This window comes from Schistocerca serialis, chromosome 2, assembly GCF_023864345.2.
Source record: "Schistocerca serialis cubense isolate TAMUIC-IGC-003099 chromosome 2, iqSchSeri2.2, whole genome shotgun sequence".
Classification (NCBI taxonomy): domain Eukaryota; kingdom Metazoa; phylum Arthropoda; class Insecta; order Orthoptera; family Acrididae; genus Schistocerca; species Schistocerca serialis.
This window is the reverse complement of record NC_064639.1, coordinates 476982508-477001703: the sequence shown is the minus strand read 5'-3', so window position 1 is coordinate 477001703 and position 19196 is coordinate 476982508. Positions and strand designations below refer to the sequence as shown.

Sequence of the window (19196 nt, the reverse complement as noted above, 5' to 3'; positions counted from 1 at the left end):
ATCAGCGACTGTCAGGGCTGATGCAATTGCTCTGTTTAATACTTTGAGTGGGTCATTACTGTGGGGTAACATTGGTCTGTGCAACAGTGTGATATAATGAAAGTTTTTTCATTAATGATTAATTAAACAGTGCTTTAGCTCAGATTATGTAAGTTTATTTTATCTTTGTTTAATTCAACTATAATTGAACTGTGATTTTGTTCAACATGTTTATCTTGGTGACATAAAGCAGCTATTATTTACATGTGTGCTGAGTACACCACACACCCCCTCATGTTATTTAAAATGGAATGCCTGCTCGAGGGTAGAGGCTACAAGAAAATCATATTTGTACATGATGTATGGCTTAATTAATTATGACAATTTGTGGGCTTTTAACTGTAGGTACTAAGCAAAACAGTGGTTAAGACAACTCTCATAACAGGTAGGAACTTGCACTGCTCTTTCAACAAGACCATTTAAGACTGTCAAACAGTCTTGTTCAGTTGAGACTTTTTGGGAGGAGCTCAGTGTTAAAGAGGTTTAAATGAATGCAAATAAAAGATATGATAACAACTCTGTTTTATGTGTACAAAGGCAATTTACTGAAATTGATCTCTTACACCAAGGAATCATATATTTTGTGTTCAACATCTTGTTCTATGTTTTCACTTCAGTTTTGGCCTTTGGCTTTTTCACCACATGGCATTAGATACCAGGAAATTATATTTTTAAGCAAGTAATGACAAGATGTTAGCAACATTTTGGGTGTTATATAATGAATTTTAAAAAAAGGAAATATCAATTACTCTTAGCTATGATTTTCTTGTGCTCTACATTTCAAGACTGAACCATTATTTACTAGCAATTTTTGCAGTTCCCCATTGCTAATGTAACAAAAGGAAAAATCAGATGACATAATGGCAGTTTGTTGATGTAGAAATAAAATTATTAATGTTTTACTTGACAGGATTCCTGAACCACTGAAAAAGTCACCACTTGTGCCTGGTGGGAAACTTCGAGAAGTAAATCGCCCTCTACCAACAACTACTTCAGTAAATGCTACTCCCATGCTTCACGTGGCCCCACGTACTACCTTCATACGTCGTTTGGATCGCAGTCTGATGCTTGATGTGTGTACGCCAGATACCCACCAACCTAATGAGTCTCCTCCTGGTGATGGGTGGATTACAACCAGCAAAAGACTCCTATCAAAACCACAAAAGCAACAGGCTGTTGATGACTTCTCCCTGCCTAATTTACCTGGTGGTGAGTATGTCTGAAAAATACAAATTTTGTCAAAATAATTAAAAGAATTTAAAGAAAAAGAAACAAAATATGTCATTCCATATGCCTCAGTTAACTTGATCTAGAACCAATAAAAATCCATGGAAGAACAAATGCACAGTAGTACCATAATCATCATCATCAACAACAACAAGAACAACAACAACAACAACAATAATAATCATTTGAGATGAACTGTTAACTGTAGGTTTCCTCTAGACTTTTCTATGCATGATCTTCAGGTAGAAACATCTATGTTGCTCTTGCACATTTTTTGTCATCTACACACTTTTCATTAAGTTGTCATCTTGATTTTTTTCTTTTCTCATGGAATCCAGCAAAGAATGTACTTGGTCTGTCTACCATCCATCCACATAGCTGTATGTTCTGCTGACTTCATTTTCATTACAGTCATAATTAAATCTTCAATTCTTGTTCATTTGCTGATTCATTTATATGCTTTCCTGTGGCTCCAAGTAATTCCCAACATGTATCTCTCCATTGCTTACTGAACAGCTATCATGTTTTTAATCTTTTTGCATTAAAAGTCTGTGTCTCACTGGAATAAGTTAAAAACAGTATTACAAGCTGACTGTAAGATTTCTTTTAGAGACACATCAGAAGTTTAGTTTTGAAAAGCATCTTAATTTGCTCAGTGCACTTCACACCACATTTTACTCTTCTGTTTTCTCTTTTTCTAACCACCCAGTTATTACCTGTAACTGACCAATTGGTTCCACAACTTTGTAATTAGTTTGTACTATTTTTGTGTGTTCATATGTTCCTATTTTTAGTTAAATTGTATTTCAGAAATACTTTCAAACTTGCTCTGTGAAGTTCTCCCATATGTTTCTGACATTTATGTGTGGCAGATACAAATAGTACATTGTTATCAACAAAATAATGGTGGTTTGTATATGTTCCTTTGACGTTATACCTTTTTTTTATTTTTCCACATTCTCAAGGATCTGAAGACTTACTCTAAGCATGCTGAGAATGGTTTTAGTGATACCATATCTCCTTGCTCAATTCCTCCATAAGGAATAATTTTCAGTGGTAGTTCCATATGTAGATGAAAAGTATACATCACACAGAACCATGCTATAAGGATAATGTTAAGCTTATTCATGCAAAACAGTTAGCCTATGAAGGGTTATAGAAACTGCTTCAAACAAGTGCAAAATGGCATGGCAAATTATTGCACAAGAACACTCTCCTACCCACACAAGAAGTGTCACCTGAACCAGATCAATTGAATGAGTTTTTTGTGTCTTCAGTGAAAGAAACTGGAAATAGAATAATCTCATCTGACACATCTGAAGGTGAACTACTTGGCAAGTAGCTGCCAGTGCAACAGTCTTTTAAGTGGAAAATTATCACATCCACTGTTGTCATAATAGGCATAAAAAATTCTCCAACTCTAAAACTATGGATAATCACTGTCTATCCAACTACATAATAGAGAAAGCTGTTCATTTGCTTTGTGAACCTTTTGCATACATTTTTTAACAGCAGTCTTCACTTTGGAATTTTCTCTGCATCATTAAAAATTTCAAACGTTATATCAGTTTTTAAAAAAGGAGACAACTGTAGTTTCCAAAATATTTGTAACCCTAATAGAAAACAATATTTCTCAATGAGAAACAGACGTCCTAGGATGAAAATTGTTTAGACATGGATACCACAGTTATCAGGTTTGTGCCATTCTTTTTCATAATTACAGTCAACAATTTGACACATCATGTTCCCTGCTCTGTGATTTGCTGTGCTGATGATGCAATAATAATTGCAACTCATAAGACAGCTCAGTATTACAACAAATGTCACACTGAAATCACTAGATGCTGCAGAGAATTGGTTCTCCTCTTACAAACTCTGTGTAATCCTGGCAAGACCTGTCGTCTTCTGTTAGGACTGTCTAATAATGTAGAAAATGGTACCAGAGAAGGAAAGTTGCTACTCACCATATATCGGAGATGCTGAGTCGTGATAGGCACAATAAAAAGATTCACACAGTCGTAGTTTTGGCCATTAAGGCCTTTGTCAGCCATAGACACTCATACACACATGCACACACACACTCATGCAAACACAACTTGCACACACGTCTGCAGTCTCAGAGAGCTGAAACTACCAGCTCTCTGAGACTGCAGATGTGTGTGCAAGTTGCGTTTGTGTGAGAGTGTGTGTGCATGTGTGTATGTGTGTCTACTGCTGACAAAGGCCTTAATGGCCAAAAGCTATGATTGTGTGAATCTTTTATTGTGACTATCGCGACTCAGCATCTCCACTATATGGTGAGTACCAACTTTCCTTCTCTGGTATTGTTACATTCCATCCTGGATGTCCCATTTTTTAATGTAGAAAATGGAACAGTTAAACTTTAGGATCCCATTTAGACTTTTTAAGTTGAGCTGGAAAGAAATGGAAATGAATGTATGGCATTGTTGGCTGGGAGGGCCCTGTTTGGGGAGAATACATCAGTTATGATTGCAAAATACCTAATGTGGTAACTGAGAGGGTTAGTTACTTCAGAATATTAAAGATTGACCTATTTTAGACTGCTCCAATCTCACATTTCTTATAAATTGCCAATATAGGGGCACTCTACCTCGTATGTAATTGACTAACTTAGTGCCTGCTCCTTCACCCGAATAGGCTGCATCTTCTGTAGTGATTTTTTTTCTTTAATTGAATTTTTTATGTTGTTCACAAATTATAATACCATCTAAATTTTTCATGCTAATTAAAGCTGTAGAAGCATAGTCTTTTCCAAATGTACTTCTGACTGAAAAGTGATTCTGGTAACTGGAGTCCAAGGTTTTTATTACTCATGCCTTCTGCATTCTTGTGGTGATACTTCCATAGAAACTTTCATCCCCTATCACATATTTCTTTATATCTAACTAAGAAGTGAAGTACCAATTTTAATTGATTTAGCTTTAAAAATTTTTTAATCTAATGAAATATTTTCTTAAAACTTTTCATCCCCTGTTTCAACCCCCTTAGGGCTCAAATCCCCCCACCCCCACCCCAAAAAAAGTGTAATGTATATATTTTTATTTCTAATAGAGAAGCTAAATAGAAATTTCTGTAAATTTAGATTTAAAAATGTTTTCATAATAAAAAATTTCATTATACATTTCATCCCATATTCCATCTTAGAGATTGAACTTCCAGGATTCCAAGGTTTTTATTACTCATACCTTCTGCATTCTTGTGGTGATATTTCCATAGAAACTTTCATCCCCTAACACATATTTCTTTATATCTAACTAAGAAGTGAAGTACCAGTTGATTTAGCTTTAAAAATGTTTTGATGTAATAAAAAATATTTTCTTAAAACTTTTCATCCCCTGTTTCAACCCCCTTATGGTTCAACCCCCCCCCCCCCCTCCCCAAAAAAAGCAAAATGTATATTTTTTTATTTCTAATAGAGAAGCTAAACAGAAATTTCCGTAGATTTAGATTTAAAAATGTTTTCATAATAAAAAAATTTCATTATAAATTTCATCCCCTATTTCAACTTAGACACTGAATTTCCAGAACAGTGAATGTGTATTTTTTTAAATTTGTAGTAGAACAGCTAATACAAATTTTCATAGATTTAGTTTCAAAAATGCTAGCATAGTGAAATATTTCCGTAAAAACTTCCCCTGTTTCATCCCCATGGGTGTTGAATTTCCAAAAACAGTGAAACATATTTTTTTTATTTTCAACTGTGAAACCAAACTCAAATTCTCATTGATTTAGCTTTAAAAATGCTTTCATAAAGAAATATTTCTTACAATATTCCATCCCATATTTCACCCCCTTAAGGGATGAGTTTCCAAAAAATCAAAATGTGTATTTTTTTATTTGTAACTGAGAAGTCAAATGCCAATTTTCATAAAAGTAGCTTTAAACATACTTTAGTAGTTTTTTAAATAATGACTTATTTTCAAAAAACTTTCACCCACTATTTCACCCCATTGGAGTTAAATTTCCAAAAATTCTGAGACGCATATTTATTTATTTCTGACCGAGAAATCAAATCCCAAATTTCTCAGGTCTAGCTTCAAAATTGCCTTAATAGTGACATTTTTTCATAAACTTTTATCACCTATTTCACCCCCTAAGTGATGGAATTTCAAAAAGCCCCTTCTTAAGTGATGCCTACGGTGTAAGGCCAACACCCTCTCCAAATTTCAAGTTTCTATCCTTAGCAGGGAAAAATTAAAATGGATATTCCAAGAGACAGACTGGTAAAAGCAGCCCATTTCCCACAGTCAGCTGCTTAAAAGTATTTGACAACTTACCATCCTCAGCATGGTTCATGTCCTGTAAATTATTTTTAAAAAAGCCGTACAACTAGTTGGCTGAAAGTCCATTTTATAATAGAAAAGAATTTTTTATTTACAGAGTGTGAACATATGTTAAAAATTAAAATGTGTGCTAAATGTATGTAATTAAGTATATTGATAATGTATATGAGAGATGAAGCCTATGGCATTGTATCTGTGGTCAATGATGAATAAAGGTGAGTATCTAGTGTCCATCTTACGATATCATGTAGGCAAATATTTAAAGACTTATGCATTCTAATTATGTCTTTTCAGTATATTTACTCTTTTCTAAAGTTAGTGGTGAAGAATAAGGCACAATTGAAAAATAATAGCAGCATTCATAAAAATAACACTAGAAAGAAAAATAGTCCACAAGTTAACACAGAAAGGAGAAATTTATGCACCCATAAAAATGCGGGTATTACACAGACACATCCCTTTCAACATTTTAAAGCAAGGTGACCTTCCGCTAAAAACACAAGCTGTAGGTTGCATCACCAGTTACAAAATAATGGAATGTTGGAACCAAAGTGACCATGTTATCTCAAATCCAATCACCTGAAAATGTGGGAGCTGTGAGAGTGGCAATTGCTGCACAACCCTGTAAGTCAACAAAGAAGAACCACAGCTGAACTTGGCATATTCTGTCAATCTATTCAACACAGTCTCCATTCAGACCTTAAATTATTCCAGTTCAAAATGACTGAGCTCCATACTCTTCTCAGTCTACAGAAAGAAGACAGATGTAAGTTTGCTGCTTGGGTAATGCAGAGAGAAGGGGAAGGATTCAACGTCTGCTTCTCTGATGAGGCGTACACCAATGTCAATGGTGTGGTTCATAAACAAAATGTGAGGTTTTGGGCTACAGAATGTCCAGTGTCATCTCATGAAAGGGACAATTATAATCAAAAAGTGTCTGTTTGTGCTGCCACATCAAGTGACAGATTAAACGGATCTTCCTTTTTCTATGAAATGGTCATTTCTGAATGGTACATGGGCTTGTCGTGAAACCTGTTTCTTCCTCCATTTAATGCCTCTCTACAGCCAATGCACATGCAGTGGTTTATGCAGGATGGAGCCCGACCACTCCCAGCCAATGTTGTTCTTGACCTTTTGCATGAATCTTTTGGTGAAACAGTGCTGCCTTACTGCTTTCCTCGATGTCTTCAGTGTGGTCAAATTTGACCATCTCACAGCCCCAACATCAAACTGTAAAATTATTTTCTGTGGCAATAATTGGAAGAAGTCTTCTGTGTGCGTCCTTAAGATCTGGCGGAACTCAGATCCCATGTTGTGGAAGTGTGCAACTCAAACAATGAAGATCTGTGCTGGCAGGTAGTTGGAATATGAATGTTTTTCTTGAACAGCTACAGTGGCAAAATAGTGGCTGCATTGAACATGTTTTCCATTGACATCAATTCTCCATTAGTTTATGCTTCTACGTTTATGTAGTTTGTACTGTTGTGTTCCATAGTATTCAAATAAATACACTACTGGCCATTAAAATTGCTACACCATGAAGATGACATGTTACAAACATGAAATTTAACCAACAGGAAGAAGATGCTGTGATATGCAAATGATTAGCTTTTCAGAGCATTCACACAAGGTTGGCACCAGTGGCGACACCTTCAATGTGCTGACATGAGGAAAGTTTCCAACCGATTTCTCATACACAAACAGCAGTTGACCGGCGTGGCCTGGTGAAACGTTGTTGTGATGCCTCGTGTAAGGGGGAGAAATGCGTACCATCACATTTCTGAATTTGATAAAGGTCGGATTGTAGCCTATCGTGATTGTAGTTTATCGTATCGTGACATTGTTGCTCACGTTGATTGAGATCCAATGACTGTTAGCAGAATATGGAATCAGTGGGTTCAGGAGGTAATACGGAATGCCGTGCTGGATCCCAACGGCCTTGTATCACTAGCAGTCGAGATGACAGGCATCTTATCCACAGGGCTGTAACGGATTGTGCAGCCATGTCTCGATCCCTGAGTCAACAGACGGGAACGTTTGCAAGACAACAACCATCTCCACGAACAGTTCGACGACGTTTGCAGCAGCGTGGACTATCAGCTCGGAGACCATTGCTGCATCACAGATAGGAGTGCCTGCAATGGTGTACTCAATGACGAACCTGGGTGCACAAATGGCAAAACGTCATTTTTTTGGATGAATCCAGTTTCTGTTTACAGATGATGATGGTCGTATCCGTGTTTGGCTACACCGCAGTGAACGCACATTGGAAGTGTGTATTCATCATCGCCATACTGGTGTATCACCCGGTGTGATGGTATGGGGTGCCATTGGTTACACGTCTCGGTCACCTCTTGTTCGCATTGACGGCACTTTGAACAGTGGACGTTACATTTCAGATGTGTTACGACCCATGGCTCTACCATTCATTTGATCCCTGCGAAACACTACATTTCAGCAGGATAATGCACAACCGCATGTTGCATGTCCTGTACAGGCCTTTCTGGATATAGAAAATGTTCGACTGCTGCCCTGGCCAGCACATTCTCCAGATCTCTCACCAATTGAAAACATCTGGTCAATGGTGGCGGAGCAACTGGCTCGTCACAATACGCCAGTCACTACTCTTGATGAACTGTGGTATCGTGTTGAAGTTGCATGGGCAGCTGTACCTGTACACGCCATCTGAGGTCTGTTTGACTCAATGCCCAGGTGTATCAAGGCCGTTATTACAGCCAGAGGTGGTTGTTCTGGGTACTGATTTCTCAGGATCTATGCATCCAGATTGCATGAAAATGTAATCACATGTCAGTTTTAGTATAATATATTTTTCCAATGAATACCTGTTTATCATCTGCATTTCTTCTTGGTGTAGCAATTTTAATGGTCATTAGTGTATAAGTACAAACAGTTCAACATCCCCCATGCAACCATGTATTTGTAAATCTCCTGGCATATTTCATATTGTAGAGAGTTGTTAAAAGTACGGTCCATGGAACATGCAAAAAACTAAACTAAACACCTCATTCAACTCTGAATTTATCACTGTACTGTTGAAGCTAATGGAAGCTGTGCCACTGACACATATTGTTTAGTCCAATGAGATGTGTTGACTCAGTACCTGATTTCTCGAGGAATGTTAGTGCAGATTTGGTTTTTAACTGATTCAAAAACTTTGTGATTAAAATAAGGCTTAGAATGCTTGTACAATTTGATCAGTGTTGTTAGTTACTGTTCCACCAGACATCTTAATTGATGAAATATGCTGTCTTATGCAACATAAATTTCTGTTTTGCTACATCAATAACTTTGTTGTCTTCATTTATTTCACTTACTAAGTTTTCGGAATTATTCTTGCATGCTCTTGAATATGTATCTTCATCTACATATGCACTCTGCACTGTACTGTGTACTTAGCATGATATCACATTAGGATTTCTTTCTGTTCCAGTTGCATATGGAGTGTGAGAAGAATGACTGTTGAGATGCTCTAATTAATCTAAATTTATAAATAGTTTTGTTTAATTCTGCAGTTTCTACTGTGCTGTTACTATAATTTTCATGAAACCTCCTCTACAATAGCTGCTTCATTCCACTTGTTTCTTACCTACAAATTTTTTTCTGTTTGTATAAGCACCTATGTCAACTAGTTCTCCCTTTTGTCCATGTCTATAAGATCAACAATTTTCAGGTAATGAACTTCTTGCTTAATTAATCTGATGTTACTAAACAATTTTGTTTATGATCTAAATTTCTGACTTTCTGCCTGATGAATCTGTTTCTTTCTATCTTTATATCAAGTTTTACTGTGCATCTTGGGAGTCTATGACAATTTGTAATCCAAGTAACATTTGAAACATATTCGTCATTCTTTGATAAATTGTAGTCCACTCAGCTATTAATTCCATGTGATCCTTATCAAGACATTTTCTACTTCTTTTCTTCTGAAAGAATGTGTTAAAGACAACAAGGTGTTCTTCTCAGAAAATTCTACTGTCACACGACATCTGTTATTTCTTGTGGTGTGTCCAGAATTCTCCATTTAAGAAGTGTTTTTCATTGCTTGCTACTTGTGCATTAAAATTTCCCATTATCATCATATTGTCAACTCTTCTGTCATGTACCAGCTTCTGTAACATTTTTGTGGAGGTACTCCAGTTCTTCATCAGAACGTGAGCATGTTGATGTACTGACTTGAATGCTTTCCATTTAATATATTTTATTTATTCCTAAATTAAGTGTCTCTATTCTGTCTGAGATTCCTTCAGTATCTGACTATAATACTGTTATTGATTTTCATTTTTACTATATAGCCTACTCTGGAATTTCCTCCTTGCACTATTCCTCTGTTGTGAAACACAGAGCTAATTTTAATTGAATTTGATCTCCATTTTATACCACATTTCTTATAATACTACCTTATCGCATTGTCTGCTATTTAATTCTTCTTCCATCTCCACCAAAATATCTATGTGTATTAAAGTTCTTCAATTTATTTTCCCCAAATGAAAAGTGATAGAAGCAGTTGGGTTTCTAAGATCCATGTTATTGCCCACTGATCCAAACTTTGTGTAGCAAGATGCAAGCACAGAAGTAGATGGACATGGCCCCTTACATAAAATCATTGTCTTATTTCATGCTAATTATTGTAGTGGCCCCTTATTGTTAGAGGGCCCGCAGAACTGATACGCAAGATGGGTTGCTAACCCCTTTCAGCTGCGCGGAGAGAAACATCGCCAGCAGACAGAAACAGTAACAGACTTTCCAAATGGAACAACTTCGCCAGACAGCATGTGACAGTGTTCCACCAATCAGAACTCATATTACTGATATAGCATTCTGCCAACCTGGCTTTATAAACACTCTCAGACTGTCAGACTGGCAGTATTTACCAACTGCTAGAAACAGCTCCGGCCAGTACTTATGCTGGCCCTAGCCTTGTATTCACTCGCCGTAGTCTTGTAGTAGCACGTTGTATTTTGTAGAGTAGTTTTGGTCAGTATTTTCTTCCATTGTCTTGTTCCCTTATCTGTTTTGCTACCATCGAGTTGTGGGTTTTGTTTGTTTGTTTCTGTGTTTAGAAACTTAGTGTATGTCAAGAAGGTGTTTAATTATAATAAAGCTTGTTGAAATTGACTATTAGTTCTTTCCTGCCGACTGCAGGACATTAAACTAGTCTTTTTCATCTGGTCCAGATCAATGTCATCCCAGAAACTTGAATTTGTCATTGTGGGGGCCTGTAATCCTGCCCGTCTTACATTTTCCTGCAGTGCCTTAAGTGTTTTGTGAGACATGTGTACAGTGTGAAATCTTGGTGGACATAAGCTCACAGCAGTTACAGTCTAGACCTGAGTATTTCTTAATCTCAGACTGTGGGACCAGAAAAACAGATCTGTCAACATGGACATCTAAACAACATGTATTCCATCAATCACATTGACAAACCTGCAGCATTAACATTACTTATGGTTTTCTGATAGCTCTCAAAGCCATTATTTTCATTGTGCAATAGTAGTTATCCACTGTCAATAGTAAGTTTAATTCACAGCACAACCACTGTTATTATCATAAATCTCTTTCTAAGAGAATGTATTTGTACACTAAAAGCTGTGTAATCTGATACCGTTTTTCAACTGCAATGGTTTTTGAGAGTTTGTATCATATAGAACAATCTTAGCAGAATATGATAATAATGTGAGGAAAACATTCCTTCATTTCCCTTGAAGTGTAATAGTTTACTGTTAATGCAGTTACGTTTGATCTACTTAAGATATTGTCCCCTTGTACTTATTTTTGTGTGGCAGTACTAATCAAATGTGGTTTGTATTACAGCTACTGGCAGTCCAACAAAGGCATCAAAGAAAAAACAGAACCCAACTCATCAAACACCAACAGATGCTTTTATATCACCAGTAAGTATAAATATTATGAAATGAGTACTTAACCATTAGATGTTCTCAAATCCTCAAATAGTAATTTTTTGTCAGTTTTATTGTTGCTATCACCATCCTCATCATTGTTGTTATTATTTTTTCTGACAGAAATGCTTTATGCAAGTTATTGGTGTATTTTTACTGTTTATTCCTATACAGATTGGAGCCTATTGCCCAAGTATTAAGGTCAACTGTCTCTTACAGTTGCCATCGGAGAGAAACATTATACTTGCTGGTTCTGTATGTTTGTAGTGACATTCTTTGGGATAATGCTGGGTAATGTGCACAATGCTGTTTCTAAATGACCTTTGTTCCATCTGTTGTCTCTTTGACAACTTTCTCAATTCAAAATGCTGTATTCAGAATGTGCGTGTAGTGTTATTTATGATAAAGAAGATGTAGTTTACTTGGTGAATCAGGCTTATTACATCACATTATTTTGCCTGTTATAATTTTGCGCCACATTAAAAAAAACTAAGTAATTTTCTACTACTATGGGAGAACTGAATTACCACCATTATCACAACTGAAGGCAACACCTTTCGATGTGGCCATCCTTTGGACCTCGCCATCTGTACCATTTGGCTGCAGTTCATTCCATTTATAACACTTTGTAATATTGTGTCATGGAAGTGCTTCTTGATCTTTTTCCTCAGGATTTTTCTATCCAAGATGTTTTTGATGTGTATGGGTCATTTAGGTAGAACAGCTCACACACATCATATTGGGTTTAGGTGCACCAAGGTGGATGGAGGAACTGTGGCAGTGCACACAAATATACACTTTACTGCACTGTGTTGTTGTTGTTGTTGTCTTCAGTCGTGAGACTGGTTTGATGCAGCTCTCCATGCTACTCTATCCTGTGCAAGCTGCTTCATCTCCCAGTACCTACTGCAGCCTACATCCTTCTGAATCTGCTTAGTGTATTCATCTCTTGGTCTCCCTCTACGATTTTTACCCTCCACACTGCCCTCCAGTGCCAAATTTGTGACCCCTTGATGCCTCAGAACATGTCCTACCAACCGGTCCCTTCTTCTCGTCAAGTTGTGCCACAAACACCTCTTCTCCCCAATTCTATTCAATACCTCCTCATTGGTTATGTGATCTACCCATCTAATCTTCAGCATTCTTCTGTAGCACCACATTTCGAAAGCTTCTATTCTCTTATTGTCCAAACTATTTATCATCCATGTTTCACTTCCATACATGGCTACACTCCATACAAATACTTACAGAAACGACTTCCTGACATTTAAATCTATACTCGATGTTAACAAATTTCTCTTCTTCAGAAATGCTTTCCTTGCCATTGCCAGTCTACATTTTATATCCTCTCTACTTCGACCATCATGAGTTATTTTCCTCCCCAAGTAGCAAAACTCCTTTACTACTTTAAGTGTCTCATTTTCTAATCTAATTCCCTCAGCATCACCCGATTTAATTCGACTACATTCCATTATCCTCGTTTTGCTTTTATTGATGTTCATCTTATATCCTCCTTTCAGGACACTGTCCATTCCGTTCAACTGCTCTTCCAAGTCCTTTGCTGTCTCTGACAGAATTACAATGTCATCGGCGAACCTAAACGTTTTTATTTCTTCTCCATGGACTTTAATACCTACACCGAATTTTTCTTTTGTTTCCTTTACTGCTTGCTCAATATACAGATTAAATAACATCAAGGACAGGCTACAACCCTGTCTCACTCCCTTCTCAACAGCTGCTTCCCTTTCATGCCCCTCGACTCTTATAACTGCCATCTGGTTTCTGTACAAATTGTAAATAGCCTTTCTCTCCCAGTATTTTACCCCTTCCACCTTTAGAATTTGAAAGAGAGTATTTTAGTCAACATTGTCAAAAGCTTTCTCTAAGTCTACAAATGCTAGAAATGTAGGTTTGCCTTTTCTTAATCTGTTTTCTAAGATAAGTCGTAGGGTCAGTATTGCCTCACGTGTTCCAACATTTCTGCGGAATCCAAACTGATCTTCGCCGAGGTCATCTTCTTCCAGTTTTTCCATTCATCTGTAACTTTGGGATTGGAATTATTATATTCTTCCTGAAGTCTGAGGGTATTTCGCCTGTCTCATACAGCTTACTCACCAGATGGTAGAGTTTTGTCAGGACTGGCTCTCCCAAGGCCATCAATAGTTCCAATGGAATGTTGTCTACTCCCGGGGCCTTGTTTCGACTCAGGTCTTTCAGTGCTCTATCAAACTCTTCAGGCAGTATCGTATCTCCCATTTCATCTTCATCTACATCCTCTTCCATTTCCATAATATTGTCCTCAAGAACATCGCCCTTATATAGACCCTCTATATACTCCTTCCATCTTTCTGCTCTCCCTTCTTTGCTTAGAACTGGGTTTCCATCTGAGCTCTTGATATTCATACAGTGGCTCTCTTTTCTCCAAAAGTCTCTTTAATTTTCCTGTAGGCAGTATCTATCCTACCCCTCATGAGATAAGTCTCTACATCCTTACATTTGTCCTCTAGCCATCCCTGCTTAGCCATTTTGCGCTTCCTGTCTATCTCTTTTTTGAGACGTTTGTATTCCTTTTTGCCTGCTTCATTTACTGCATTTTTATATTTTCTACTTTCATCAATTAAATTCAATATTTCTTCTGTTACCCAAGGATTTCTACTAGCCCTTGTCTTTTTACCTACTTGATCCTCTGCTGCCTTCACTACTTCATCCCTCAAAGCTACCCATTCCTCTTCTACTGTATTTCTTTCCTCCATTCCTGTCAATTGTTTCCTTATGCTCTCCCTGAAGCTCTGTACTACCTCTGGTTTAGTCAGTTTATCCAGGTCCCATCTCCTTAAATTCCCACCTTTTTGCAGTTTCTTCAGTTTTAATCTACAGTTCATAACTAATAGATTGTGGTCAGAGTCCACATCTGCCCCTGGAAATGTCTTACAATTTAAAACATGATTCCTAAATCTCTGTCATACCATTCCATAATCTATCTGTAACCTTTCAGTATCACCAGGCTTCTTCCATGTATACAACCTTCTTTTATGATTCTTGAACCAAGTGTTAGCTATGATTAAGTTATACTCAGTGCAAAATTCTACCAGACGGCTTCCTCTTTCATTTCTCTCCCCCAATCCATATTCACCCACTATGTTTCCCTCTCTCCCTTTTCCTACTCTCAAATTCCAGTCACCCATGACTATTAAATTTTTGTCTCCCTTCACTACCTGAATAATTTCTATTATCTCATCATACACTTCATAAATTTCTTCATCATCTGTAGAGCTAGTTGGCATATAGACTTGTACTACTGTAGTAGGCATGGGCTTCATGTCCATCTTGGCCACAATAATGCATTCACTATGCTGTTAGTAGTAGCTTACCCGCACTCCTATTTTTTTTTTCATTATTAAACCTACTCCTGCATTACCCCTATTTGATTTTGTATTTATAACCCTGTATTCACCTGTATTCCTCCTGCCACTGAACTTTACTAATTTCCACTATATCTAAATTCAGCCTATCCATTTCCCTTTTTAAATTTTCTAACCTACCTGCCTGATTAAGGGATCTGACATTCCATGCTCCGATCCATAGAACGCCAGTTTTCTTTCTCCTGATAACGACGTCCTCCTGAGTAGTCCCCGCCCGGAGATCTGAATGGGGGCTATTTTACCTCCAGAATATTTTACCCAAGAGGACGCCATCATCATTTAACCATACAGTAAAGCTGGATGCCCTCGAGAAAAATTACGGCTGTAGTTTCCCCTTGCTTTCAGCCGTTCGCAGTACCAGCACAGCAAGGCTGTTTTGGTTAGTGTTGCACGGCCAGATCAGTCAATCATCCAGACTATTGCCCCTGCAACTACTGAAAAGGCTGCTGCCCCTCTTCAGGAACCACACGTTTGTCTGGCCTCTCAACAGATACCCCTCCATTGTGGTTGCACCTAAGGTACGGCCATCTGTATTGCTGAGGCACACAAGCCTCCCCACCAACGGCAAGGTCCATGGTTCATGGGGGGAGGTGCACTGCGATACTTAACTAAAATTGTGCAGCAGCTCATTGGATGTGCTTGTGGACAGATACAACGCAGTGGCCTGCCATGGCACGCATTATTGAATACAGTGTCAATAAGACTATGTCTGTCATGGGCACCACACTATCAATCACTGTAGTAAACACTTGTTCCTATGAGAAGGAACTTCGTACTAGAAAAGTCATATGCCAACACCGAACATGACCTGTCTGTTGCCGCCTGTGGCCACTGCTTATCACAACGTGGAAAACCATCTCATTGGTAGCATCGAAGAGGTTGCTGATTGGCTTGCATTGTGGTTGATCGCAAACTCCTCAAAGTGCACCAGGTGGAAACTGTCTCAGCACACCAACTCTCCCCTCCCACAAACTCCTCACCCTTGCTGTGTAGTGTTGGTTGCTGCTATGATGGTGGGAGGGAGGTGTGGATGCAACAAGCGATGAGAGAATGGGAGCCATGTGGTAGATATTGATGAGCCCCTTGCAGCTGCCCTGGAACATCAGCCAAAAACCAAGGCAGAGGGCATACTTCTGCCTTTGACAATGGACTGCAATCTTCATGGCGCTGACCTACAATGGTGTCGTGATGCAGGATGTTGGTCCTTTGGTAGGCCGTGCCGTGGAGTGGACTGTCCCTGGAATATTTCTGTTGTCCACTTGGTGCTGGCTGAAGCATGGTGGTGGTGATGCAGAACCCTGGGCCACTGGATGGAGTGCAGACTGCATCATCTGGGCAGGCAACGAATCTGTAAACAAAGACTCAGTGGCAGGATCAAGCAAATTACAAGAGCAAAGTTGGTTCTGGTGCCAATGCTGCAAATCTCCTGAACCCTGTTCAAGAAACATGGAAATATAAAATGATTTTACAATACTGCTGTGGCCCAGGTCTTCTGTCTGCTGTACAATCTGAAAAAAATTGTTGATTAGCTTTATACGTTGCCTGGGTGGGCAGAGTAGGCTATGACCCCCATTGTAGGTGCAGCAGCTGAAGCAGTGTCTGGTGGCACCATCCATGGAGCAACTCTGCTGGTGAAGGACCATTGTGGGGCTGTGAGGGTTAAGACAAGAGTAAGAGCAGCAAAGCTTGTTCCCATGTGTGATGAGTGTGTAGGTTGTCCACCTGCTACCTGCTGTTTGAAAGTGCATGCAAAGTGCTCTGCTTCTCCATTTGATTGAGGATGAAAGGGCACACTGGTGATGTGACAAATGCTGTTGGTTGCACAAATTGAGGTCCATTGTCAGTCACTAGCAGCTGTGGAAGACCTTCAATGCAAAATATGGACTTTAAAGACTGGAGTGTGCAGTGTGTCAGTGTTGAATTCGTGGGTATGACAAAAGGAAAGTTGCTGTATGTGTCAATGACAACCAACCAATGAAAGTTCCAGTAGCATCTAGCAAAGTCCAAATGAACACCCTGCCAATGCACCTCTGGTTTTGGCCAATCAAAGAAACATTGAGGAGGGCCTGCCTGGTATTCCGCACAAACATGGCACTACACCATCATCTGTTCCATTCAAGTATCCATGCAGAACCAAGGGCAGTGTCTGCGAGCTAATTGTTTCATGTGGACCATGCCTCAGGGGAACTGGTCCAGAGCATCTAACTCCTGTGTGTTGATGTGACAACGTGATGCTTCCAATGTGTCGAAGTCTGCATCTTGTCTGACAGGAAGACACAAGAGCATGTCTGCATTGGCATGCTTGGATGTGGGCCTTAAATTGACTTGTACTGATAATGTGAGAGAATAAGAGCCCATCATTGCAATTTTTGTTCAGTGCAGTTTGGAATAAGCTAGGCTGGGTTGAGAAGTGACTGCAGCATTTTGTGGTCAGTGACTAAGCAGAATTTCTTTCGATACAGGTGTTGGTGAAATTTATTTGCTCCATAAATAATTGCAAGAGCCTCGTTTTTTATCTGCAAATAATTGGTTTGCGCCTTGTTAAGAAGTTTGAGGCAAAAGCTATTACTCTGTCTGCAGAACCAATTCTGTGTGAAAGTACCGCACCAGTGCAATATGAGGGTGTATCCCTGACCAAGACAGCTGGTTTGCCAGGATCGAAATGGACCAGGCAATGATTGCTGAGTAAGCATCTCTCAGTTTCTGAAATGCAGTGTCACATTCATGGGACCACACAGAAGGTACATTCTTGTGTCAAAGACAATGTAAGGGCACTGCAATTTGAGATACTTTAAGATTGAAGTGGATGTTGTAGGTCAGCTCCCCTAGTAATGATTGCAGTTCATAGAGATCTCTTGGAGGTTTCAGGTCATGAATAGCCTGCAAGTGCGACTGCATCGGTTGGGCACCTTGGGAATTGATCGCATTACCTAAGTACTCAATTTCCATCTGGAAGAACACACGTGTGTCTTTGTTACATCTGAGGCCTGCCTCTGACAATGCTCTGAACAGGGTACACAAATTACTGAGGTGCACTTTTGTCATGTGGTCTTATACCACAATGTTGTCCAAATAATTTGTACATGAAGGCACAGATGCTGTTAATTGTTCCAGATAGTGTTGAAAGATCACTGGTGCAGACGCACTTCTGAAAGGCAAGTGAAAAAATTTGTAGAGTCCCATGTGTGTGTTAATCACATACACTTCCTCTGATTGTCCATATGATGGAATCTGTCAGTAGGCATCAAACAAATTGATCTGGGAGAAGCAGTGACTCACCCCTAAGTGGTCCATAATCTCATCAGGTTGTGACATTGGGAATGCATCAACCACTGTCTGAGGATTCACTGTCACCTTAAAGTCTGGCAGATTCTCAATTTCCCTGAAGTGTTCTTCATGAAAACTAATGGGGATGCCCACAAACTGGCTGTCATGAGTGCAGTGACACCTTTTTCCTGCCACTGTGCTAGTTCCTTTGCAACATGTTCAGGAGTGCAATTGGTACTGTGTAAGCTTTGTAACAGCAGAGCTGTGTGCTGTCTTTCATTGTCACATGAGCAACAAAATTGACAGCTTTACCTAAGCCCTCAGCAAACAAATTTTTAAATTCACCACACAACTGAGCAACATTGCCGCTAAAATCAAACAAAGTAACAGCTAGCACACTGTCTATAATATGCCTTCCAAACAATACAAACAAATCAAGGCCAAACATATTAGCTGGCAGGAAGGACTACAAGATCCTAATATGTATCTTGTCCTTTATATGCTGTCAGCATAGTTGTGGACTTCTATAAATTGGGGTTGCCAAGCAGATCGTAAGTATTGTGATTTAGCAATGACACTGAAGAACTCGTGTCTAACTGAAACTGAACACTTTGTCTAGCAATAACAAGGTCCACAAAAAGTTTGTTGGAGTAATGTTGCACTGAAGAAACTACTGATTCTTTGTACTGCACAGTTTCACTGTTATGTTCTACTCTAGCATCACAGATTGACTCAGAATGAACAACATGACTTGAAATTTCAAGCTATGTGGGTGTTTGTTCTGAGCAGAACTCTTTCTCATCTGCAGACAAACAGCTTGAATATGCCCATTCTTACCACACACAAAACAAGTCATGCAATCCGAAGCGCACTGGTCACGTGTGAGATTAGAAACAGCGTGGACAAGATTTCACACCAGTAGATTTCTGGCCAGGTTATTTATGTGGCGAGCTGTGGCATACCCGACTGGGTTGCTCTGTGTTTAACTTCAAAGTGAGATGCTTACATTACTGCACCAT

The 19196-nt window shown here is 38.8% G+C and overlaps 1 protein-coding gene across 1 annotated transcript in view; it reads left to right on the top strand.

The window, feature by feature from the left end:
* LOC126457401 (uncharacterized) overlaps positions 1 to 19196 on the top strand; it is a 357727-nt gene that overhangs the window by 310500 nt on the left and 28031 nt on the right. The window contains exons 8-9 of the mRNA XM_050093661.1: positions 950 to 1248; positions 11403 to 11482. Of these exons, the coding sequence (XP_049949618.1) occupies positions 950 to 1248; positions 11403 to 11482 (379 nt within the window). The remainder of the gene's footprint in view (positions 1 to 949; positions 1249 to 11402; positions 11483 to 19196) is intronic.